The 26,355-nt window shown below is 44.3% G+C and overlaps 1 protein-coding gene and 1 long non-coding RNA gene across 6 annotated transcripts; one reads left to right on the top strand and one right to left on the bottom strand.

The window, feature by feature from the left end:
* On the top strand, positions 1-21,362 carry MEFV (MEFV innate immunity regulator, pyrin). Of its 4 annotated transcripts, XM_070779526.1 has the most exons (10): positions 1-277; positions 2,281-3,132; positions 5,354-5,733; positions 6,154-6,249; positions 9,093-9,323; positions 9,723-9,745; positions 11,146-11,261; positions 11,439-11,471; positions 20,171-20,203; positions 20,350-21,362. In XM_070779526.1, exons 1-9 carry the CDS (start codon positions 1-3, stop codon positions 20,200-20,202), a joined length of 2,040 nt encoding a protein of 679 aa, XP_070635627.1. In that variant the 3' UTR covers position 20,203; positions 20,350-21,362. The 4 variants fall into 4 exon arrangements, with proteins under 4 accessions (XP_070635627.1, XP_019842939.2, XP_070635626.1 ...); XM_019987380.2 differs by lacking the exon at positions 20,171-20,203; XM_070779525.1 differs by having other exon boundaries at positions 20,171-21,362.
* Positions 1,113-26,327, bottom strand: LOC139179690 (uncharacterized). Of its 2 annotated transcripts, none has more exons than XR_011563991.1 (3): positions 25,941-26,327; positions 2,464-6,988; positions 1,113-2,433 (listed from the first exon to the last, which is right to left on the bottom strand). It is a non-coding gene; the product is annotated as an uncharacterized lncRNA (long non-coding RNA). The 2 variants fall into 2 exon arrangements; XR_011563992.1 differs by having other exon boundaries at positions 2,464-6,985.
* Between the last annotated feature and the right edge of the window lie 28 nt (positions 26,328-26,355).

The raw sequence follows: 26,355 nt of genomic DNA, 5'->3' as shown, positions 1-26,355 counted from the left end.
ATGGTCAGGACCCGGAGTGACCATCTACTCTACTCCCTGGAAGAGCTTTTGCCCTATGACTTCGAGAAGTTCAAGTTCAAGCTGCAGAACACCAGCCTGGAGAAGGAGCACCTCCGGATCCCCCGGGGCCAACTGCAGACAGCCGAGCCAGTGAAGCTGGCCTCTCTGATGGTCAATCACTATGGGGAGGAGTATGCCGTGCAGCTAACCCTGCAGGTCCTGAGGGCCATCAACCAGCACCTCCTGGCAGAGGAGCTTCACCAGGTGATCAGCCCAGGTAAGCGGCCCCAAGCGCCCTCCTCTTTCAGTGCAACTGCTGGCTGTTCGTGGAGTTGGGTGGAAGGTACAAGAGGGAACTTGTGTTCAGGCCAGTGCATACTGACTTGGGGGTCCGGAGTCCCAGGTCTGCAACAACTCCTGTGACTTCTTCAGCTGATCAAGTTCTGTCCCCTTCTCTGGTCTTTGCAGCTGGAGCAAAGCTAAAGCTCCCAGTGGCTTTAAAAAAACAAACAAACCCAGGAGGTTGAGGTTCTGATTATGGGGCCAGATCAGGAGAGGCAGGGGCTGGATGCCTGCTGGTAGAGTCCTTCACTTCATTTGACATTAACACCTACAGACGAGTATCTTCGGTTGAGCAAGAAACTAACCACTCCTATCAACTGGGTTGATGGGTAACATTGTTATCTCTTTTCAGTTTTGAGTTCTCCTCTAACACATGTCACAAAAGTATTCTAAAATTCTCAAAAGGGCTTTCTCCTTCCTTCCTTTTCTTTCTTTCCCTCCTTATTTCTCTTTCATCTTTTCTTTCTTTCCTCTTTTCCTTCCTCCTTCTTCTACCCCTTTGCTGTCACTTTCTGATTTTATTACACTGTGATCAAAGAATGTGGTCTATTGGATTTCTGCTTTTCGAGAGTCTTTTTTTTTTTTTTTTGAGATTTGGTGGGGGCAGGGGCGCTACTCTGGGACCAGTTTAAAAAAACTATTCTTCGATGTCTGAAATTTTCTTCTATATCTAGATTTGTTTTTTCTTTTTCTTTTTTTTTCAAAATACCGCAACGGCGAGGGGCTGCGGCGGCTGGGGGGCGCGCTCCTCCACACGACTTCGCAGCGCCTCTATATCTAGATTTTAAGAATATATCAGGAATGCTTTTCATGTCCTTCTATGAGGTAGAGCAGTTTACATAACAAAATTTCTCTGCTCTTTGAAAGAGTGATAAAGCTAGACTGTAATCTGAACCTGGTATAATTTAATGAGGATAATTTTTAATTTTTTTTTTATTTTAAAACTTGGTTATGAGCCTCTTCAGGGTTTTTCACCAGTTCCTGAGGCAGTTTTTGTAAAATATGTTTTCCTGGAAAGCCAACAACAAAGTGTTTTAAGCAATCTTAATTTTACTATGGACTTTTTCAAACCAAAAATTAAGGTGCTAATTATAGGTTATTTTCTTTAGTAGTGGTTTTCAAATTGTATCCCAGAAAGACATTTCAGGGATTCTTTAGAAAGTTGGCAAATACTTGATTCAAAATTTATGAATTGTTTAACTTACAAAACTAACAAATTCATATTAAAATGTGCCATTAACCAAATTTTAAAATACTGGAGGCCATCAGTGTGATAGTTCATACTATACTTGAACTCCTTTTTATGGAGATGTTGAAATTCAGCCCTTTCTGTCATTTATGTTTAATTAAATATTGCCCTGACATTTCCAGGCAAACTTGTTTTTTAAACTGTTTACACTGAACTGAATAAGTTAGGATTTTATTCATTTCATGAAACCAAATTTACAGCAAAATATTAGCTTCTAAAGTTTTTTTTAATGTGAATTTATTTAACTGGAGGCTAATTACTTTACAATATTGTATTGGTTTTGCCATACATCAACATGAATCCGCCACGGGTGTACACGTGTTCTCCACCCTGTTCCTCATGACCCTTGATTTCAAACTTTTGCGCCTATCTTTATTGACTGATAACTGAGTTTTGTAGATCTGTAAATCACACACAAATGTATACCAATTACTGTATACCAATAAACTATTCTATGTAAGACCTTATGTTGGAAACAACTTCTGCATAAAAAAGTTTGAAAAGTACTACTTCAGAAATAAGACAGCAGATAATGAATATGATCTTATTAAATGCTAATTGACTGCCATTGTCTAGAATGTCCTGAACTTCCCTAATTTCTGAGGGGGTTCTCTCTTCTCTCCCTTTCCCCAAATCTTGACTGTGAGCACCGGGCATTCCCATGCCTTTTCATCTCATTGTCTTTTCAGAGTGTCGGATACAAGAAAGTGACACAGACAGCTCAGCAATGTCGGGTTCCTCTGGGGAGATGAAGCCCAAGAGCCTAAAGACCCCAGATGGTCTGGAAGGTGACAAGCAGCGACAAAGTGCTGATGGGGCTGGCTGCCCACCCTCCAGCCAGCCTGGGGCTGGCTCCCCACCCTCCAGCCAGCCTGAGGCTAGCAGGGGGCCCCAGAAGAAGCCTCTGGGCAAACAACGAGATCAGAAAGGCTCTGAGGGCCTGGAGGTGCAGAGCAAGCTGGGGGCCAAGAACACGACTCTGTCTTCCAAGAGAAGCCCCTTCCTCACCAAGGTGCCGCGAGAGAAGGAGAAAGGGAGCTGTCCAAGCGTCAGGCTGCGGAGGAACGCCAGCTCTGCAGGAAGGCTCCAGGGACTCACCAGCGGGTCGTTGGCTGGGTCCCCAGGAAGGAAAGAAACAAAGATATCGGAAGTATATTTACCTTCAGGAAAGAAGCGACCCAAAAGTCTTGAACTTACCATTTCTCCAGAAGAGACAGGACCCCTCAATCCAGAAATTCTTCTGCTTCAGGAGAAAATGAACACTGAGAATCCAAGCTCAGCAACCACTGCCAGCGAAGTGGCCACTCTGAAAACAGGACCGACCGTGACTCTGGAGAAAGGCTTCAGGAATCCAGGGCATGCCACGACCCTGGAGGGGACAGCACTCAGGAATACACCTTTAAGTGTACCACTGGCTGGAAAGATGATGATTGGGGAGCATCCAGAACCCACAGCTCCTTCAGAGAGGAGTGGAACTGGGGCTCCGAAGGCCTCCAGTGTGCCCCATGAGCCTTCAGATCCAGAAGTCTCTCCATCTTCAGGTAAGAAAGGACCTCAGGGTCCAGAAGACCTGGTATCCTTAGGAATGATGACTGGTGCAGGTTTTCCCGTGTGTGTGCACAGTTGACTCTTTGTGACCCTGTGGACTGTAGCTCGCCAGGCTCCTCTGTCCATGGAATTTCATAGACAAGGATACTGGAGTGGATTGCCATTTCCTACTCTAGGGCATCTTCCCAACCCAGGGATCAAACTTGTGTCTGTGTTTCCTGCACTGGCAGACAGATTCCTTGCCACTGCACCACCTGGGAAGATGCACAAGCCTGCTTTTATCTCTACTCTAACCATTTCACTGGGCCCTTGAGTCCACCTTGAGGGCCTCAATCCTTTGAAAATCTGATTGTAGGTTCTGAATCCTGAAAAAAGGCGTATCTGCACATCTTCACAAAATGTTGCAATGTTGAATACATTTCAGCTAGTTAGCTCTTAGACACTTCATTAGAATCCCCAAGGGCTTCTGAACCTCAGGTTGATCATCTGGGAAAGACTAGGTAAATATCACCTTACAGTACTCCATGGCAGTATGTCAAGGGGCTGAGATTCTGCCAGTCTGTCTCTCTGAGCAGAGAGGAAGCTGGTGGCCAAAATTGTAGGTCTCTTTTACTAGAGGCAGAACTTAGGATGATGGGTTGTGAATGACAGAAACACCAAAGTAACAGAACTGAAACAAGATAGACATTTGTTCCCCTTTCACAAAAATGACACATAGTCTGGGATGAATGTGGTACCCCTCTGGCTAGGAACCCCAGCTCCTGCTGCTTTTCTGCTCCACAGAGTTTGAAGCTCATGGTCTCAGATGGTAGCATCCTCATTCCAGGCAACAGAATGGAGGGACAAAGGAGAATGGTATCACTTAGGGAAGGTTTTTGGAAGTTTCTAGATGCTGCCCATGATGCCTCTGTTTACAGCTTCTTGGCCAGAATGTACAGACATACCTCAGCAATAAAGTGGGTTTTGTTCCAGACCACTGCAATAATGCAAATATTGCAGTAAGCCAGTCACAGCAAAGTTTTGGTTTTCCAGTACATATGTCTACACTATATTGTAGTCTGTATTAAGTGTACAATTATGTCTAAAAAAACAATGTATATACCTTTTATTTTTGTCCTCACTGCATGGCTGTGTGATCTCCATTCCTCCACCAGGGACTGAACCTGGGCCATGGCAGTGAAAGGGCTGAATCTAACCACCAGACCACCAGGGAACATCCACACCTTAATTTAAAAATACTTTATTGATAAAGAATGTTCACCATCATCTGGTAGCACAGGGATGTTGCAAACCTTTATTTTGTAAAAAATGAAGTGTCCCAGTAAAGGGAAGTGCAATGAAATGAGGTGTGTCTGGAGTCACATGACCACACCTAACTGCTAGGGAGGCTGGGAAATGTAGTTTTGGGGGAGCAGGGGTGAGGAAGCAGTAATATGGACCACAAACAATGTCATCATAAGGGAAGAGGGAAACTGTCACTGGGGAGCTCGCAGTCTCACTTACAGATACGAGTTCCTGGGACCCTGAGAGAGGAGGTGGTGGGAGGGGACTCGCGGATTAAGTGTGTTTCTATTTCCTCTTGTGTCTCCTATTATTTCTGTTTTATGAAGCTGTGCTGGTCTTGGAGCAGAGCTGGTCACGGCTGTAGGTCATCACGGTGGGTTACACCCTTCAGCCTTGTAAAGTTACTGCTGTACTTTTAATCATGTTTTCTGAATTACAATGTGAGCAGTGGCTCATTCATTCCTTCATTCAACACACACGTCCCAAATGTTTACCAGGTGCCAGGGGTTCTGCTAGGGTCTCTGGGTTCAACCATTAGTGAGTAACCATCCCCTGGGAACTCAAGTTATGCACCCTCTCAGTGGTGGTATGTGGTAAAGCCAACACCAGCAGAATGTCTTCCCATCTTTATACCACCTGTGTCAGTGTATGTGCAGGAGGAAGGCATAGAATTTATAGCAAAACGCCTTTCTTTAGGATAAATGCCTGACAAGTCCAAGTTTCAGGACTGGCATGAGATCCAGGCCTTAGCCCTCAGTCCGAGTGTTCTCACTGGAGGGAAGTTGGGGGAGGACAAGCTAGGAAAAGGCCTCAGTCTAACAGAGAATATTCACATCCCAGGCACAGATTCTCACCACGCTGATTTGCAGCGTCCCCTGGTAGCATCTTGGGTTTGTCACTCAGGAGCTTTTTCCATTGCTGTGTCCTCAGGGAGGCTGCAGGACAAGGCTGTGTGTCCTCTCTGCCGTGCCCAGGAAGGAGACCCGGTTGGTGGCAGCTGTGTGCACATCTCCTGCAGCTGCTCTGCGGCTTCCAGGGACCCTGAGGCCTCACTCAGCCGCTCATCCAGCTGCCCCCGGTGCCAGGACTTGCTCCCGGGGAAGAGCCATGGAAGCCATGAGTGGCAGGAGGGCCTGCAGATGGCCAGTCTGAACCCCAAGAGCCTGCCACAGTGTAAGCGTCACATGAAGCAAGCACAGCTGCTCTTCTGCGAGGACCATGGGGAGCTCATTTGCCTTATCTGCCGGCTGAGCCAGGAGCACCGGGGCCACCGGGTGCGCCCCATTGAGGAGGCTGCCCTGGAATACAAGGTAGGGCTTCCTGCATTGGGACCCTTCTCTGCTGGGCACCTGAACACACCAGAGGGGTTCCCTGAAACGCTAGGAGCTGGTGCATTAGCCAGCATTCTTGGGCTGTAAATGGCAAACACATACAAATAGAGCCAGCAAAGAGGGATGCTGCACGTAGCTCAGAGGTCTATGGGAATCTAACTTCAGATTTGGCTGAATCCAGGTGCTTACAAGAAATCTTCCTCACCACCTCTTGGCTCTGCTTCTTTTGGTGTGATGGGGTCATTCTTCCTCTGGTTACCTCTCCCCATGCTCCTGGCTGCAGCACCCCCAGCTTTATTCCCTGAAGCAAATTTTCCCATCTAGGGTTGGCACCAACTAAAGATGGCAGGGGCCAAAGTTTAAGCTTCAACAAATGTTTTTTGTTTGTGTGTTTTTCAGGAGCAAATTCAGAAGCAGTTGGACCATCTGAAGGAGTTGAGAAAATCTGGAGAGGAGCAGAGATCTCAGGGCGATAAGAAAACAGTGAACTCCCTGGTAAGGTTGGGGGTGGTCTGTGGCCTGTCATTGACTGGGTTCACCCCTGTAGAAGGAAGCAGGGAACCCAGAGTGAGCAGGGGTCCCTCAAGTCCTGTACTGGCTCACAGGGAAACATAGCTGATCACATATTTAGAGTCGTCTGCTCCTGGGGGGCAGGGAATAACAGGTGTCCAGAGATGAGCTTGTCCCTGGGGATGGAGTCCACCTCCAGCAAGGGGCATCTCCCAGGACCCGGTCACACTTTCTTAGACTCACCACAAAATGGTTTAGAGAAACGGATGCTGTAAGTGAGGAATGAGATTGAGGAAAGGGGAGGAGAGACTTTCTACTTTAAATACTGCTCCATGTTGTTTTCATAATTGCTGTTATCTTTTTTTTTACAAAAGCCATATTTATTTTTAAAATATATGGTTAAAGTGGACATTGTCTTTTAAAACTGTGGTTCTGTAACACTGCAGATTCCAGTAAGTACCACTTAGTAGCTTTCCTGTTAAGGTGTCGTCCAGACTCTTGGATGCTTTAGTTGCTTCTGTTTTGCCTTCGTGCGGAGGTGCCTAACTAACCCACAGAGCCTTGATTTGTCTGATGCATTTCTGTTGGTTGGATTTCATCTCCCTGAATTCCAAACTTGTCAGGACCCACCACACGGCAGTGAGAAACAGGCAAAGAAAACAAAGGGCAGGATGAGAAGGAGGGGGGGTGGCAAATGTCCAGGTGTCTGACTTTTGGGAAACTGCTGAAAGAAAGAAAGAAAGTGAAGTTGCTCAGTTGTGTCTGACTCTTTGCAACCCCATGGACTGTAGCCTACCAGGCTTATCTGTCCATGGGATTCTCCAGGCAAGAATACTGGAGTGGGTTACCATTTCCTTCTCCAGGGGATCTTCCTGACCCAGGGATTGAACCCAGGTCTCCCACATTCCAGGCAGACGCTTTAACCTCTGAGCCAGCTGAATGGTAGTCAAATGAAAACCCTTTCCTATAACCCCAGGTGGCTTGAACTTGTGGGTGGAGCAGAGGTCAGGGGTGCTCCTGGTGGAGTGGAGGACGCTGAGGCAGGAACCTGGGCTGCTCAGGGAAAGAAAAGTGTCCAGCCTTCCCTTCAGACGCAGTGACATGGGCCCTTATGAAAAGGAAATGCTGTTTTCAGGCCTTCACCTCCTCCTCCTTTTTCAAATAATGAAAAAAAAATTTTTTTAATCATAGAAAAGAGGGTAGGAAACCTCCTTTTTACAGCAGAAAGCCAGCTAAAACAAGTACAGAAGAAGAATAATTGAATTAGAAGATTTCCACTATACAGTTGGCACCAACAGGGATCAGCAACAGAAGCTAAATTTTTTAGGAAAAAACCAGCAGAGAACAGCATACTTATATACTCTCAAACTACCACTCCCCAAATTACTTAGTAATTATAAAGGAAATAATATATATTTACAGTAGTGACCGGTAGACCCCTCCTTAACCAGTTACCAACCATAGAATCCCTATACTGATGATGGCAAACTGGATAGTCTTTGCCTCCCAATGGGATGGGCTAGAAAGAGCATGGCATTAGGTCTATGGCACCCTCACCCCCTACCCCATGTTTCTCCTGAATTTAATCATGAGCAAAACTATCAGAGAATTTTAGAATATAGACCATTGAACAGGACGGTTGACCCGTCCTCTTAAAAAAAAAAAAGTCCACATTACTGCCATCAACCACAAAAGGTGTCCCAGATTCCATGTTTAGGAACATCACATTGGAAGCTTGAGACTCACCACATGTCTCAAGTTAGACACATGTGGGAGTATCTATGCCCACATGTTTAGTGCTTAGTTGCTCAGTCGTGTCTGACTCTTTGCAACCCCATGGACTGTAACCCACCAGGCTCCTCTATCCATGGGGATTCTCCAGGCAAGAATACTGGAGTGGGTTGCCATGCCCTCCTCCAGGGGATCTTCCTAATCCAGGGAACAAACCCAGGTCTCCCGCACTGCAGATTCTTTACCGTCTGAGCCACCAGAGAAGCCCATCTATGCCACAGAAACAGCAAATGCCACAACCCAGTCTTGGTTTTGTTGTTGATAGTCTAGACTCAGACAGTGAGTGATGGGGAAAGTGACTTGTGCGGACCAGAGGCACAGGTGTGTGTCTGTGGTGCTGTGCTGTAAAGACTGGGAGAACACTCTTCCACATTCGAAACCCAGCATGTGATTCAGCAAAGGCTGCTGACTGTAACGTGGAAGGTGTGTGGTTCTGCACGCATCGAGTTCATAGTCTTACTCCTTAATTACAGAAAAATACCAGGCAGTGTCGAAACCACTATCATATGTCAACTAGGAGACCACAGGTGGCAGGGGAACAGGGGCCAGGCAAACATCCACAAAGCGTCCTGGGAGGTCCTGGGCTGTCTGGAATTTACACCAGAGTTCTACCCACTAGCAGTCTTTGCTGTGTCTAGCAGTTTAGCTAATCAATGAATGTGCCCATATTAAAAATTAACAACAAAAGGTGCAGAGACATTTTTGGTTCAAAAGAACTTAAGAGATTTAGTCCTGTCCTTTTGATCCAAAAATGAGGTTTCTTCTATACAGTCTATGTGAAGGGTCCTCTCCCTCCTTGGATGAAAGAAAGTTATCCTAGAGCAACTTCACCTGTCCATTGCAACTTTCTAGTGATGAGAAAGGCATGGGTGGCCAGTGTGCAAGAGTACTGGAAGTCAAGTTCACTTGCATCCAAATAGATGGACTGACTTGCCCCCATTCAGGGGGAGGACAGAGGACTCTCCCTTTGGAAGGTGGCCTTCTGGGTATTCCCTGAGCACACAGACCCTTACACCTCCCTGACTTCTGTTCCCCAGAAACAAGCTGAAACCCAAAAGCAGAGAATCCAGTACCAGTTGGAGCAGCTGTGCCAATTTTTAGAGCAGCAGGAGCGGCTCTTTGTGGCCTGGTTAGAGGAGTTGGGCCAGACCATCGGCCAGGTTAGGGAGACATATGGCACCCAAAGGACGAGGGACATCGCCCTTCTCGACAAGCTGATTGGGGAGCTGGAGGCCAAGCAGTGCCAGCCAGAGTGGGAGCTTATGAAGGTGAGTGCGGCTGAGCCTGGCCTTCCTCTGTCTGTTGTGCCCAGTAGGATGACAGGGGCTCCCAATACTGCCATCAGCTCTCCCCAACCCAGTGGTGAGGCCCTTGGGGCTGGGGTGGGACTTGTCCTTGCTGACCCATAATGCCTCTTGTGCCCAGGCCCCTGCAATGCATTTTCAGGAACCCATGGTGGCCTAGAATCTAGGGGATCCCCCGGCATCTCCCAGGTGTCAGCAGACTTTGGGTACGGTTGTGGGCAGGCCCCAGCTGAGTTGCCACCTTGGTGATTAGAACTGGGGAGAGGGGCCCTGTTTTTCCTAATACTCTGAGGCAGGGAGAACAGGAGTGAGCACAGCCCTTACAACACTGGTGATGGAGAACTTCCCTCTTTTCTCTCCTAGGACATTGGAGTCACCTTGCACAGGTACCAAGAGGTCCCCTGATGATCCCTTGGGGGGGGGGGGGTCCTGCAGGCAGCATCTGGAGAGGCAGCCCTAGGAGGGAGATGCTCCCAACCCTGGGGATGTGCCTCCTCCCATCTCCTGCAGTTTCCAAAGGCCTTTCTGGATTTGTGTAGGGAGAATGGGAGCATGATCAGGAGGGGAGTGTGGGATTGAAGATGGAACCCAATGAACATGCCTGTCGCATGGTGGTGGCTTCCTAGGAAACCTCCCCGAACAGCCCGTGTCCTGTGCAATTCACCTTGTGAAAACTGTTCCTGCAGGACTGCCTGCTTGCAGGCACAGGGAGAGAGGCACTTTCCAGAAGTGGATCTTCTAAGCCCAGCAGGCAGCGGTGGAGGGGGTGGGCAAGAGAAGGGGAAGAGATGGGGAAGGGAGAGGAGGAAGGGAAGGGGAAGGAGGCTGGAACCTACAATCACTCAAGGGAACATTACAAGATCTTGACATCCAGGCCCTGGCTGACAAATTAAATCTGAATCTTCAGGAGTATGACCCAAGCATCCATTTTTTTGAAGAATATTTTTTGGTGGTGAAATACATGTAACACAAAATTTGCCATTTTAAGCATTTAAAAATGTACAGTTCAGTGAGTACCTTCATATCATCATACATCACAGTACTGAACATCACCATGATCCAACCCTAGAACTCTCTCATCTTCCCAAACGGAAACTCCGTACTATTATACAACTTCCCAATCTCCCCTCCCCCAACCCCTGGCAACCACCATTTTACTGTCTTTATGTATTCCACTACTCTAGCTACATCATATAAGTGGAATTATGCAGTATTTATGTTTTTGTGTTTATCTCACTTAGCGTATCTTCAAGGTTCATTCATGTTGTAGAATGTGCCAGAATTCCATTCCTTTTATTTTTTTACATTTATTTTATGGCTGGGCTGCATCTTGGATCTTAGTTTCCCAATCAGGAGTCAAACTTGTGGCCCCTGCAGTGGAGTCTTAACAAGTGAATCACCAGGGAAATCCCCTATTCCTTTTTAAATTTTGGCTGCGCTGGGTATTCCTTGTGTGAGTTTAATTGCTCTGCGGCATGCAGGGCCTTAGTTCCCCAACCAGGGATCAAGCCTCACCCTCTCCACTGGAAGCTCGGAGTGTTAACCACTGGATTGCCAGGAAAGTCCCCTGGTGTCTGTGGTTTTTAAAACTCCCCTGGAGAGCCCACCCCCTGGCCAGTGTTGAGGACCAGTGTTTAGAACTTGAAGCCCAGGAAGGAAGCTTTCTTTTTGAAGTGGGTCTGGGCTGGGTGTGCCTGGTGGAAGCTGCACCTCCCTTCCAGTTCATGAGACCTTGGGCCACCCCCATGCTCCAGCCCTCTTTTGCCAATGGTCTTTTTGCCTCTAGGGCCAAGATGGTGACTGTCCCTGAGCTGTGGGCCACACCACCAGAGGTGAAAGAGAAGATCCACCTGCTCTACCAGAAATCAGAGTTTGTGGAGAAGCGCGTGAAGCACTTCTTGGGTAGGTGGGCTTGCAGGAGAATGGGAGGCGCCCCCTCACCTGCCTTCAAGAGCCATGTAGCCCGGACCCCCTGGCGTCCCTTTTCTATCTTCCTTGTCCTTTCTGACTCTGCCTTCAGCCTGTCCCAGATCTGTCCCCATCTGGGGAACCTAACTCAAACTCCTTCTCTCCTTTTAGAGACCCTGCGCTCAGAAGTGGAAACGTTCAATGGTGAGTATGGTGGTGGTAGTTTGTGTTGGCCAGGGGTCCCTTGTGCTGTTGATTTCTAGGCATTATTTAGAAGATTAAAAAAAAAAAAAAAAAAAACCTATAACAAAGGTGGGAGAAAAGTCATGACAAGTTCTCATAGTCTCTGAGCCAGGGTCACTGCCAGACCACAGAATATCCAAGGCCGGCTTGGGTGCCAGGGAGGAATGGCAGCCTATGAAGTCAGAGGAAGCCAGGCAGGTCCTGAGCAGGGAGGAGGGGTCCTTGTCTTTCCTTGTTGTGGGGATTGGGGCAGATGTAGTCCCTCTTGCGGGGAGCGAGCGCCTCTGGCAAAGGTCATGAGGAAGGAGGCTTGGCATACGCAAAGGCGGGATCAAGCCTCAGGAGTCTCCCTGGAAATTCTCGAGCAATCTACCCCCAAAGCCAGAGTCTGCCTACTTTCTGCTTTGTGCTTTCACCTACACCTCTGACTTTACGGGGGGGCTCTCCCCAACGACCTCTCTGAAAAAAGAGTTAGCTTACAGCTCCAGTTAATAATTCCTGGGTGTGACAGTGTTTAACCTACAAACTCCTTTGGAAATCCTCTAGCCTGCTTGAATAGGTTTTTCCGGCCACATGTGATTGTTCAGAGCCTCCCAACTGTGAGAGGCAGGAGATGTTCTAAACTGTCTAAACACAGATTCTTTTGAGTAGTTAAAAGATTGATTAGAAATTGTATTGGTGAAGGGATTTTCACTTGTTGGGCCAATGTTTGCTGCTAAGTTTCCATATCCCTTACCTGCTGTGTCCCTGGCAGTGTATTGATTAATATAGTTGGTGTAAGTAGTAGCTTTAATGTTTGTAACCTGGGACCCTTGAATTAATTCTTTTTCTTGTTATAGCCCACCACACCTTTGCTCTGTAGGAATGCAACTTTATCTAATGCTTTTTGGAGGCTGGCGCCTGACTTGAGAATAATCACCTTTAGAGAAAAAGGCTCCGGGCCAGAAGATGATGCAAATCACCTAAACTTTTGCATATGATAAGTTTGCAGGAAGAAAGCCTGGCTTACTGCATGACTCTACCCCTTCCCCCATTATCCTCTATGCATAACTTAAGGTATAAAAACTACTTTGGAAAATAAAGTGCGGGCCTTGTTCACCGAAACTTGGTCTCACCATGTCGTTCTTTCTCTTACCTTCTGGCTGAATTATTCAGCCTCTTTTCTACACTGAATTTTCCTACTGAGCTATCCTCATTCTATTACTCTTTATATCCTTAATTAACGTTTAATTAAGCAATTGTTTCCTGATCTTCGCCGACGCCGTCCCCGCTTCGAATACCCTGGATCAGCCGGGGCTGGTCCCCGGCAAGTGGCGCCCGAACAGGCTGATTCGAAGGTAGGTACCTCAGAAAAAGTGTTGAGAAAGTGTTGAATTGAAAAAGTGTTGAGAAAGTGTTCAATTTACGGGATGGATAGGCCCCCACCCAGGGTGCCGCGGACCCCCCTGTAGGACAGACAGGGCGAGTAGTGGTGGGAAGTGTTAAAGGGTTTGAGAGAAAACCCGGTTTTTATTGAAAGTGTCAAAGGGGTTTGAGAGAAAACCCGGTTTCTAGAGTTAAAAGGCCAAAGAAAAGCCTGATCTTTTAAAAGCTAAAAGCTTTATCTTCTATTATACTTAATTTTCTGACATGGGTAACACTGAAACTAAGAATGGCAACTCTTTATACAAGTAATCTTGAAACTGTTAAAGAGGCTACTGTTAATTTAGATACTTGGGTGAAGGTAAAAAACAACTAAAAACTTATCCTATAAATATGATTAAAAATGTTCTGGACCCTCGTCATGAGGCTGTGGGATAGCCTATGGGAGAGGCTATAGCGGTGGATGGTAGTGGGTCTCCACCTTCTGCGCAGATCATATTTTCTGCCATTGACGAAGAAAAGGAGGGAGACTGTGCTCTACCTCCGGAGGAAGGAGAGGGCTTACAGGACGCTGCGGCCGGGCGCCCTGACGAGCCCCCTCCCCCTCTACACAAACCTTTAAAATTTATCCAACAATTTCTGATTTAAGGTGACTACTCCACCTCCGCTTGCACCTCCCAGGGCCTAAAAATTCCCCAGTTTACATCCAAAGTCTCCCAGAGCATTGCCTAAAGCTGAAAAAGATAAAAAAGACTTCTTTTAAACAAAGGAGCTTTTAAAAAAATACACAATATACAGAGCCTGCTCCTTGAAGAAAACCCCCTCAGGGGGGCCTCACCCAAGCAAAAAAAAATAATAATAAATAAAAAGAGAAAAAAAATAAAAAGAAAAAAAAAGTGAAAAAGAAAAAAGAGAAAATAGAGAAAGATCTAAAGATAGAGAAAGAGCTAGAGTGAAAAGGAGAGGAACGGAGAAGGAAGGAATCAGGGAACACAGCAAGATAGAGAAAGAAAGTTAAAAAAGGAGATAACAGAGAAAAAGATAGGGAGAAAGAAAAAGGAAAAAAAAAAAAAGATTAGGGAAGAGAAGAGGGTAAAGGGAAAGAAACGAAGGAAAGAGAAGGGTAGCGAAAAATGAAGGGGGAGAAAAAAGTGAGAAAAGCAGGAAGAGAGGAAGAGAGAGACTGTAAGAGACGCTGTGACCAGGTGCCCTGGCGAGCTCCCCCTCCCCCCCCCACCCCCCCTGCGCAAACCTTAAAAAAAAAAAAAAGTATCCACCACTTTCTGATTTAAGGCGATCGCCGCCGCCTCCGTTTGCGCCTTCCAGGGCCCAAGAGTTCCCCACTTTGCCCCCAAAGCCTCTCAAAGTGTTGCCTAAGCCTGAGGAAGATAAAAAGTTTTTTGAATAGTGGAGATTTTAAAACAGATTGCGTGCACAATATGCAGAGCGTGCTCTTTGGAGAAAACCCCCTCAGGGGGGTCTCACCCAGGCTAAGAAAAAAGCGGACCGGTAAGGGGATTTAGCAACAATATTAACCCCTGATACGCCGGTTGCTCCAATTCCAATGGGAGTGGCTGGCCCCCTGCCTGAAGGCATTGTAGGACTTGTGCTAGGGTGTAGCTCGCTTTCTTTTCAAGAAATTTCAGTGGTGTATGGTGTGGTAGATTCTGATTATATTGGAGAAATTATAGTTTTGATCTCGCCGCTTACCAAAACTGTGCAAATTTATAAAGGTCAAAGAATAACACAGTGTTTGCTTTTACCTTATCAGGCAGGAAAAAACTTGACTTCTCAAGCTAAGAGCCACAGAGCGTTTAGATCTAGTGATCTAGCTTTTTGGGTGCAGGAAATTACAGCTCCAAGGCCTTTAAAAGATCTTTTAATTCAAGAAAGTAAAATGTCAGGGCTATTAGACACAGGAACAGACGTCTCTTAACATTGCTGGGAAAGACTGACCCAGCTCCTGGCCAACACATACTACTGAAAATGAGTTGAGATTAGAGAAACTAGTATGCGGGGTGGGAATGCTGTAGAGAAAAAGGTGAGGGAGAGTTTAAAACCTTGAAGCGTAGTGAGTTCCCCGTTGCTGGAAGTATTCAAGCAAATATTAGATGGTTGCTTGTCATCTAAAAAGCTATAGACCAGATTTAGGTTACAAAACGATAACTGGAGAAGCTTATAAACATGTTGTGCAACACCTCTTTACTTGCTTCTCATATTTAGGTCTGCCAAAAGTTTTAAAAACTGATGATGCCCCTTTGAAGCTGCGGAGAGATTGTTTACTAACTTTAAATGATTTCCAAAAATTATTAGGAGACATTAATTGGATACACCCTCATTTAAAACTGACTACTGCAGATTTAAAGCCTTTATTTGATTGCTTAAAAATTGATCCTAATTCCAGTTCTAAGAGAAAGTTAACTAATGAGACAGAGTTAGCTCTTGTTGAAGTGTATGAGACTTTAAATGATCAGTTAATTAGGATTAATACTACCAAAAGATGAGATTAAATTATTCTTGCCATAAAACATACACCTACAGGGTGATTGTGACAAAAAGGCCCATTGGTTCCATCTACCAGTGATCCCAAGAAAAATAGTTTTATCTTATCCCAGCTTGGTGGCACAATTAATTATAAAAGGAGGAAAAAAGAAGTGTGGAACTTTTTAGAAAAGAAGTAGCAAATATAATAATTCCATTCAATAAGGATCAACTACAAGTCTTTTACAATATAGTGATTGGCAAGTTGCCCTGATAGATTTCAGGGGTCAAATTTTGTTTCATCTGCCCTCAAGCCCTGACAGTCGTTAAAAGTTCAAAAATGTTAGATTGGCAGTTTGAGGATACCTGTGGAACTTTCCAACCGTATGTAGTTCCTATGCTCCACTTTACCCTGTGGGGGAGGGACGTGCTGTCTCAAATAGGAGATACTCAGAGAAGGGTTTTCTCAATTTCTTAGTTATCAACAGGAGGTACAATTAACAATACTTTATATATTGTTATAAATACATAATATAAATATATTTGCCTAATTACAGTTTGCTTAATTAGATATGGGTATAAATAAAATATAATAAAGGTATACCTAATTCTATTTATAGATCTATACTTAATTAATTTGTATATAAATTAGTATGTATACTATATATGCATATTATATATATACTGTATAATTAAGTGTATATTGCAGTAATATAATGTGTGTGGCTGATATTAATTGGTATAGATTGATGTGCTGTGATGATATATGTCCTGTATACTGTATAATTATATATGTGTGACATGTATTATTGCAGTACATTGGTTTGTGTTGGTTGGTATTAGCTGTCTACGTGTTGTATTGCTGTAATATATATTAATTAACATTAATTATAAAGATTAATTCAAGTATATTATGTCAATAAGTCTATACTTGTTGCCATATATAAATACATTTTGCATTTAGGTATATCTGTATATCAAAATGAGATAAGGAGGTTATACATTTATTATTTAAATTTATAGAGACCTAAACTAAACATTAGACCTAAATTAACATATCTCTAAATTTATATTGTTAAAATGTAAATTTTAAAAATTAAATTGACAACTGCTTGATAATTCCTTTGCCATAAAACCCCCATAGGTGTAACTGGGGTAACCAGACAAAAAATTGGCAAAACGGCCCCCCTAGAGTGGGTCCATCTTCCCGCTCAAACTAAAAAAGTAGTGGCTTCTTATCCAGGATTGATAGCTACTTTGATATTAAAGGAAAAAAGCGGAACATTGGATCATTTGGTAAAGAGCCATCAGAAACTGTAATTCCATATAATAAGGAACAACTTGTTGCTCTTCTAATGTTCGATAAAAATTGGCAGATTGCTATAAGAAACCATTTTGGTCAAAATTTTGCATCATTTACCCTCACATGTTTTGCTGAATTTTATATCCAGACATCCAGTTATTTTTCCTGTCAGATGTAAACAATCTCCTATTCTAAATGCTCAGATAAACTTTACTGACGGGCAGCAAACAGTAAAGCCTCCATAGTTACTAAAAATCACCAAAAGGTTTTAGAAACACGGGAAACTTCATCTCAAAGAGCTGAAATAACAGCAGTCATAGAGGCTTTTGCTATGTTTGCAGATGAGGAATTTAACCTTTATTCTGATTCTCAGTATATTGTCAGGTTGTTTCCACACATTGAAACTGCGGTTTTGCCTGAAAATAAAACTACCATATTTCATTTGTTAACTAAATTACAGCAACAAATTTGGAAAAGAAATAAAATATTTTTCATTGGACACATTCGGGCTCATTCCGGATTGCCCGGCCCTTAAAATGCCTTTAATGATTTGGCTGACTTGTTAACCTGAAATACAGTGGCTACTGTGATTGAGGAGGCCAGAGCCTCTCACTTACTTTATCGTCAATATGCTACTGCTTTAAGATATCAATTCCAAATTCCCAGAGAGGCTGCTCGAGAGATTGTGTGTTCTTGCTTATATTGCCCCACTGTTTATAATAGTCTACCTATGGGAGTTAATACTCGCGGTCTCAAACCTAACGTACTCTGACAAATGGATGTAACTCATGTCTCTTCATTTGGAAAACTGTCCTTTGTTCTTTAACTGTAGAAACCTTTTCTCATGTTATTATTGCAACTGCTCATACAGGGGAAGCAATTAAAGATGTAATACAACATCTCTTTACTTGTTTTTCATATTTGAGCCTGCTAAAAGCTCTGAAAACTGACAATGCTCCTGCATCTAAGTCTTTTCAGGAATTTTGTATAAAGTTTCAAATTAAACATAATACTGTCATCCCTTATAATCCCCAGGGACAGGCCATTGTTGAAAGAGCGCATCAAACATTAAAAATCCAAATTCAAAAACTAAAAGAAGGGGAGTTTAAGTATAGTTCTCCCCATCAAATCTTGCAACATGCTCTTTTTGTAATAAATATTCTAAATACTGATCTGGCTGGAACTACTGCAATGCTTCGTCATTGGTGCCTGGAGCAATTAAATGCAAAACCGTTAGTCAAATGGAAGGACCTTCTCTCAGGACAATGGAAGGGTCCTGACCCATTATTAACTAGCGGTCGAGGATGTGCTTGTATTTTTCCACAGGATGCAGATTCTCCAATTTAGATCCAAGACAGGTTGATTCGCCATGTTGCAGACCCCCAGACATCCAGTTCCCCCATTGCTTCGATCACAAAAGAGGAGCCCGCCGGAAGGGGAGGCAAGATAAACATCGAGATCCCGGCAAGACTGACGGGGCTGCTGCAGTGCGAACTCCAACCAGAAAATAATTCTACTTATTCTGCTTTGGCTTGTCTACCTCTCCTTATGTTTTTCTCTTTACCAATGATTCTGGAAAACTTAATGTACATGTGACTTTCACTGGTGGACCCAATGTAGTGACTTGTGAACAATGCATGCTCTCATCTTGTTTAAACCCTCAATATAATGTTTGCTCTTTGGTAGTGTTACAATGTCCACCATATCTTACGATGTAACCACTTATTGATATAACTATAGTCTTGCTGTGTTACAACAACTACAAGATTTAATGTGATCGCGACGATTTGTGGGCTTTACTTATTTTAGGAATATCAGCTTTAATAGCAGCAATTAGTTCTGTTACTGCGGCAGCAATATCATTGACTCAACAAGTGCATACTGCCCAATATGTTGATACCATGTCTAAAAGTGTTTCTTTAACTCTAGCAACACAGGAAGCTATAGATAAGAAATTAGAGATGAGAGTAGACACCTTAAAAGAGGCAATAATGCATATTGGGACTGAGTTACAGGCTTTAAAAGTGAAAATGGCTCTGTCTTGCCACGCTGATTACCGGTGGATATGCGTGACATCTTTAAAGGTAAACGAGACAGATTATGAATGGGAAAAAATCAAAAAACATATCTCAGGTGTTTGCAACAGCTCTGACATTGGCCTGGACTTAGGGAAATTTCATAATCAAATACAGACCCTGGAACACTGTCAACTGGATTTTACCACCGCTGGAGCAGCTAATGACTTATTTCACACCTTCTCTAACTTTACTTCTGGAAAAAGCATTCTGTCTAATATCTTTAGTTCTAATTTTGCTTCTCATAATCATTCTTCCTTGTATTGTCAGGATTCTTTGGCAGAGCATTCAAAAGCTCGAGACTGAGCTGCCTCTGGCTGTTTTAAGAAATAAAAAAGGGGGAGATGCGGGGAGCGAGCGCCTCTGGCAAAGGTCATGAGGAAGGAGGCTTGGCATACGCAAAGGCGGGATCAAGCCTCAGGAGTCTCCCTGGAAATTCTCGAGCAATCTACCCCCAAAGCCAGAGTCTGCCTACTTTCTGCTTTGTGCTTTCACCTACACCTCTGACTTTACGGGGGGGCTCTCCCCAACGACCTCTCTGAAAAAAGAGTTAGCTTACAGCTCCAGTTAATAATTCCTGGGTGTGACAGTGTTTAACCTACAAACTCCTTTGGAAATCCTCTAGCCTGCTTGAATAGGTTTTTCCGGCCACATGTGATTGTTCAGAGCCTCCCAACTGTGAGAGGCAGGAGATGTTCTAAACTGTCTAAACACAGATTCTTTTGAGTAGTTAAAAGATTGATTAGAAATTGTATTGGTGAAGGGATTTTCACTTGTTGGGCCAATGTTTGCTGCTAAGTTTCCATATCCCTTACCTGCTGTGTCCCTGGCAGTGTATTGATTAATATAGTTGGTGTAAGTAGTAGCTTTAATGTTTGTAACCTGGGACCCTTGAATTAATTCTTTTTCTTGTTATAGCCCACCACACCTTTGCTCTGTAGGAATGCAACTTTATCTAATGCTTTTTGGAGGCTGGCGCCTGACTTGAGAATAATCACCTTTAGAGAAAAAGGCTCCGGGCCAGAAGATGATGCAAATCACCTAAACTTTTGCATATGATAAGTTTGCAGGAAGAAAGCCTGGCTTACTGCATGACTCTACCCCTTCCCCCATTATCCTCTATGCATAACTTAAGGTATAAAAACTACTTTGGAAAATAAAGTGCGGGCCTTGTTCACCGAAACTTGGTCTCACCATGTCGTTCTTTCTCTTACCTTCTGGCTGAATTATTCAGCCTCTTTTCTACACTGAATTTTCCTACTGAGCTATCCTCATTCTATTACTCTTTATATCCTTAATTAACGTTTAATTAAGCAATTGTTTCCTGATCTTCGCCGACGCCGTCCCCGCTTCGAATACCCTGGATCAGCCGGGGCTGGTCCCCGGCACCCTCTGACTGGGGATGCTCAGCATTGCCCGTATCTCCTTTTTCTCTGTAGTTGCAGAACTGATTGGTGGTCAGGCACCCTGAGGCGAGTAGCCTTGGCCTGCTGGGTCCCTGCTCGGTCCCCCAGTGCGTTCCTGAAGAAGGACCCTGTCCACGTTTCCTGGATGTGGGGAAAACCCTGTGGGGATGTTGTCCATGGACCTGAAGTCAGGAATTCTGTTCTCTCTGCAGTTAATGTGATTCTGGAAGCAGAAACTGTCCACTCCAACCTCATCTTTCATCTTCTCTGATGATGTGAAGAGAGCCTTGGGGAAAAAAAGTGCGACCATCTACCTGCTAGTCCAGGAAAATTCTATAGCTGATTCGTGGTGCTGGGCTCTCTGAGCCTGCTCTCTAGCCACCATGACTGAGAAGTGAAGGTGGGAGACAAGCCAGGGTGGGTCCTGGGTGTCTGCAACGCAGGCACAAGCAGCAAGGAGAACATGACTCTGTCACCAGAGAATGGGCATTTGGTAGAAACAATGAGGCAGTAAACTGAATGCCAGGCATGCACCCTTCTCCAGATCCAGATGGGGGAGCCCTGCTGGCATGGGGGCATCTCCGTCGACTACAAGATGGGGACATCTCCTTTTACAATGTGACAGCCAAATCCCACATCCCTCACAGCCACTGGCTACTTTCCCCCTGGGCCCCTTCAACCTATCCTCAGCCCCAGGACACATGATGGAGAGAAGAACATGGATCCTCTGACCATCTGTCCAGTGGGGGTGGCCACGGCCTCCCTGAATACCGGACACTTTGCATCTCCCTTCAGGCTCCTGGCTTTGAATCTTGAATCCATACACTCGACAGTCATTACTGGGTTCCAGTGCTGTGGGGAATATAATCAATAAAAAAACAGTCCCCGTGCCCAAGGAGTTTATGGAACAGAAGCAGAAGTAGGTCACAAATAGTGGTAAGGGTAAAGAGAACACACATACAGATGATACAAGGCTTTCAGAGTACACAGCTGTTGCTTAATAAATCCTTAAGAATTAGCACCTAAGATGCTCCTGAGACAGAGCCCATCCTCATTTTCCCTCAGGACCCTTGGCAAGGATGTGTTCCTTCATTCTACCTTCCCCTGTCTTGAGGACTTAGGAAGCCTGAAGAAAAACAAGCAGACTAGATCACTACAAATCACTTTTGTACCTGGATTAATGAACTGTGGCTGGACCTCATAAATAAATCGCTTAGAAAATGTAGTTGTAATTGCATTTGTTGTCACTCAGTTGATTACTGTGAGATTCTGTTTGCATACAGAAGACCATGAAGGAGATGGGGCTGCTGTTACTATTCTTCCTGAGCTCTATCGGCCAATCTGTGGGTCTGTGGAATGTTAGGTTCTAGTTCATTCTCCATTTAGAGAGACATAAAGAGAGAGGGGGAAGGAGAGGGACAGACTCGGAGTTTGGGGACAGTAGATGCAAACTATTACGTTGAGAATGGATAAACAACAAGGTCCTACTGTATAGCACAGGGAACTATATCCAGTCTCCTGGGATAGACCAAATGAAAAGGAATATAAAAAAAGAATGTCTGTATGTGTATAACCGAGTCACACTGCTGTATGGCAGAGATTAGCACAACATTGTAAATCAACTATACTTCAAAAGAAAAAAATTAACACAGCCAAAGAATAAAATGACATATAGAGAGGGATGTAAGAAAAGAGGAGGATCAAATGAAGATTGAACCACAAACTCCTGCTACCCCAACTCCTCTTCCCATCTTCACAGTGGAGCCTAGATTCTCCATGGTTGTGACCAGAGCACAAAACACATGCTTTCCTTTCTTCATGGAGCTTTGTTCTACATGCATAATCGACATGCTGACACAGCTCACGTGCCCTGTTTGCTCAGCTGTTCCCTGGGTTTGGCATTTGTTGTTACCAATTCTCCCTTGCTATCTTTCCATGAACAGCTTGGTGTACATTTTCTGCCACCTTCCCATACACATGATTTTTCCTCCAATTGTTCCTAAAACTGTTTCAGAACGTGAACTATTTGACAATACTTTCAGTGGTTGGCCATACAATCCTTCAGAAAGATTTTAAATGTTTCATGCCTGAAGCAGTGTTGATCATTTACAAAATTTTTGCCGATATGACAGAAATGTAATGAGATTTTACCTGTGTTTTACTTCATTACCTGAAATTGAGGCTATGAATTTTTCCATGTGAATTTCTACTTTTTTGCTTCATTCTGTCAACACACATATTTGATAAACAACCCATAATAGTAATAGTTTCATTCAAGCCAAACTGAGGACGACAGCCTGGGAGACACAGATTTAAGAAGTACTTGAACTGTGTTCCATAGAACCTCAAAATGGGGGGAGGTTCATACAGGCAAAACCCCAAAGCTACATAAGTTGTTTGTCAAGAATTATAATTGAAGCTGGCAAGAATAAGAGTGCTTATTAAGTAAGGACTGGTTGGGGTCCAAAATGGTTGCAAAGTTACAAGGGGAGACCTTGGCCCATTAGGTTGCAGCTGGCAGCTACTAGCAGATACATTTCTGAGAATGGTTTGTGCTATCCTTGAGTCTGATACAGTTCAGAAAATTGAGGTGCTCAATGATGCAAGCACAAGTCTGAAATTAAATCACAATCACTATCCTGCTCTATTTTGGATGCCTGAATCACAGTCTTATATCTTGGCAGAACAAGGAACATTGGGCTTTCCTGGTGGTCCAGTGGTTAAGAATTTGCCTTGCAATGCAGGGGACACGGGTTCGATCCCTGGCCAGGAAGATTCCACATGCCGTGGGGCAACTAAGCCTATACTCCACGACTATTGAGCCTGTGCTCTAAAGCCAGAGAGCTGTAACTACTGAGCCCACGGGCTGCAACTATGCAAGCTCAAGACACAGCAAGAAAAGCCACAATGAGAAGCTCACACACTGCAACAAGAGAGTAATTCTCACTCCCAGCAATTACAGAAAAGCCCACACACAGCAACAAAGGCCCAGCATGGCCAAAAAGTAATATTAATAAAAAAGAACAAAAAACATCAAACATGACAGGTTTCAAATGAGGCAGATTAGCATGCACACAACTAGTTAGCATGACCCTGGTGTCTGGGAAGAGAACCTCATCTTTAATGGAGTACTAGCATTGGCATTATGGGGGTGGGAGGGGAATATTTATCCCTATCTTCAAAGAGGACATTTTCAACAATCTGGTAGCTGTAGTCTTTTTTTTTAATGGTTAAAGAATATGTACAATGTAAGTCAGACAACCCATAAAACAGGCGATTCTAATTAGCATAAAGTTCAAGCCAATTCATTTTTAAGCAGGAATGACTTCCCCATACCTCAACATGTAAAAAACTGCTTCCATCAAGTCTATAAAAATGGTACAGTTCCTTTAACTACTTGCTATGTGGGATCCAGATGCTGAATGAGTTTTCTGTAGTACTTTTACATAAATATTTTAAGTATTAAATATTTGTATTTGTAGGATGTAATTTTCCCTATCAGGTGGTTTTTTAAAATTGAGATATAATTCACATATCATAAAATGCACCCTTTTAAATACACAACTAAATAGGTTCTAGTATATCCACAATGTGTGGATCAACACTAATTCCACAACATTTTCATCACCCCCAAAACAAGCCTTGCACCCATTAGCAGTCACTGGTCTTGCCCCTCTGCCCTCAGGCCAAGACTACCACTATCTATTTTTTATCTCTATGGATTTGCCTGTTCTGGACATTTCACATAAGAATTACAATATATGGTCTTGTGTGACTGGTTTCTTTGGCTCAGCAGTGTGTCAAAAGTTCATTCATGTTGCAGCATGTATCACTGCTTTGTTCCTTTTTTACTGTTAAATAACTCATTATATATCTTCTTAATCTGTTCTGCAGACAAGTGGGTTGTTTCTACTTTTCAGCCAGTATGAACAATGCTATTTGTGTATAGGTTTTCATTTCTCTTGGGTTTATACCTAGGAATGGAATTATTTGATCCTATCGGAGAAGGCAATGGCAACCCACTCCAGTACTCTTGCCTGGAAAATTCCATGGACGGAGGAGCCCGGTGGGCTGCAGTCCATGGGGTTGCTAGGAGTCGGACATGACTGAGCGACTTCACTTTCACTTTCAGGCATTGGAGAAGGAAATGGCAACCCACTCGTGTTCTTGCCTGGAGAATCTCAGGGACGGCATAGCCTGGTGGGCTGCCATCTATGGGGTCGCACTGAGTCGGACACGATATGAAGTGACTTAGCAGCAGCAGCATAGTAATTCTTGATGCTTTTGAACTATTGTGTTGGAGAAGACTCTTGAGAGTCCCTTGGACTGCAAGATCAAACCAGTCAATCCTAAAGGAAATCAGCCCTGAATATTCATTGGAAGGACTGATGCTGAAGATGAATCTCCAATAATTTGGTCACCTGATGAAAAAAACTGACTCATGAAAGAGACCGTAATGCTGGGAAAGATTGAGAGCAGGAGGAGAAGGGGATAACAGAGGATAAGATGGTTGGATGACATTACTGACTGGATGGACATGAGTTTAAGCAAGCTCTGGGAGTGGATGATGGACAGGGAGGCCTGGCCGTGCTGCAGTCCATGGGGTTGCACAGTCTGAAATGACTGAGCAACGGAACTGAACTGATAATAATTCTATGCTGATATTTTGAAAGACTGCCAAACTGTGGCTAAGCATCTTTTCTTTCTTTTTTTCACTACACTGTCATGCATCCAATGTCTTAGTTCCCCAACCAGGAATGAAACCAATGGACTGTCAGGGAATTCCCACTAAATATCTTTTCAAATGTCAGTATCATTTAGCTTTCCTCCTCTATGGAATGGTTCCATGGCCTTTGCCTCAGTCTTCGGTCAGTTGGCAGGAGCTCTGCGCACTGGGAATGCCTTATTCTTTATTTGACTTATCTTGCACAATTACATTCCAGTCTACCGCTTGTTTGACTTTATCAATATTATTTTCTAAAGTTTCTTTTTTTAATACATTCTCACAAGTTTATATTCTACTTTAAGGCACCTCAGTTTCCTACTCTGTCTCAATATTAAACAGCGTTCTCGTAAATATTCTTTCATTGGCTATTAAATCCCAATTTTGGGGTATGTAAAGACAGGAGTCTTCCTTTTTTCCAGGAAGAACAGACAACTTTTGCTAGTACCAAAAAGCCACCCTTTCATACAAGTCGACATATATTCAGACCAATTTTAGCATTTATTGTTCTATTTATTCACTCGTAGTTCAAACTATACAGCTTTGATTAAAGAAGGTTTTTGTTTTTGTTTCGTAATTTTGATGTCTGGAAAGACAGGTATTCTTTAACTTGTTGCTATACAGTTTTTGTTTGTGTTTTTTTTTTTTTTTTTTGCCACACAGTTTTGACAATAGTCTCTTCAAAACACATTTTAGACCATGGCTGAATCACCCAGTTTCCGTTAAGAAACGAGACTCGTTTATATTTTCACTTTAGTCATCCTGACTGACAGTGACTTTACACAGAGAAATAAGGCAATCTCTGCTCTTGTGTGACCCAAAATCTTGACCAATACCTCCCTGGCGAATGAACCGAGTATGTGAACAAGGCAGAAAGAAAAGATAAACGGAGAACGGAAGCGGAATGGACAATTACGATTCCTCAGAAAGTAAGATGGCCGGTCCAGACCGCAGTGTAGGAGTTGGCATACAGGGGAGGGGAGCATAGCCCGGCTCTGACCAACGGGCGGCCCCTACCGAAAGAGACGGCTGTAACAGAACCCTAGACCTGATAGAGGCCAGAACCCACCACCAACTCACCGCCACCTCAGTTTTTTGATAGACCCCAGGTGCTGCGGCGGAAACTGCGGCTACCTCGCACAGACCTTCCGGTCCTCCCGACAGCCCACTTCCGGTCGAGCCCCGATCCTGCTCGGCCCCAACCGCTGAGCCTGACGATCTCCCATAGGGTGTGTGGCGCTGAACTACATTTCCCAGCAGCCCCTGTAGTTAGCCCTTCCGTACTTGGAGTGGTGCCAACCAGGTTTGGCGGGCTGGAGCTAGCCTTTAGTTTTCCGTCTCCCAGGTACAGCCGCAGAGAAAGCAGATGCTGCCAACCTGGCCTCCCTGCGGCCCTGAAAGTCCTGCTGGTCGGCCTCGAGCCTCGCCTTCTGAAGCGCAGACTGCCCGCTCCATGCGAGGAGACCAGGCTTCCGCACCGGAAACAAGGCACCGG

The sequence above is a fragment of the Bos indicus genome, chromosome 25, assembly GCF_029378745.1.
Source record: "Bos indicus isolate NIAB-ARS_2022 breed Sahiwal x Tharparkar chromosome 25, NIAB-ARS_B.indTharparkar_mat_pri_1.0, whole genome shotgun sequence".
NCBI lineage: Eukaryota > Metazoa > Chordata > Mammalia > Artiodactyla > Bovidae > Bos > Bos indicus.
The sequence above is the reverse complement of the archived record's forward strand: the minus strand, read 5'-3'. Positions and strand labels throughout refer to the sequence as shown.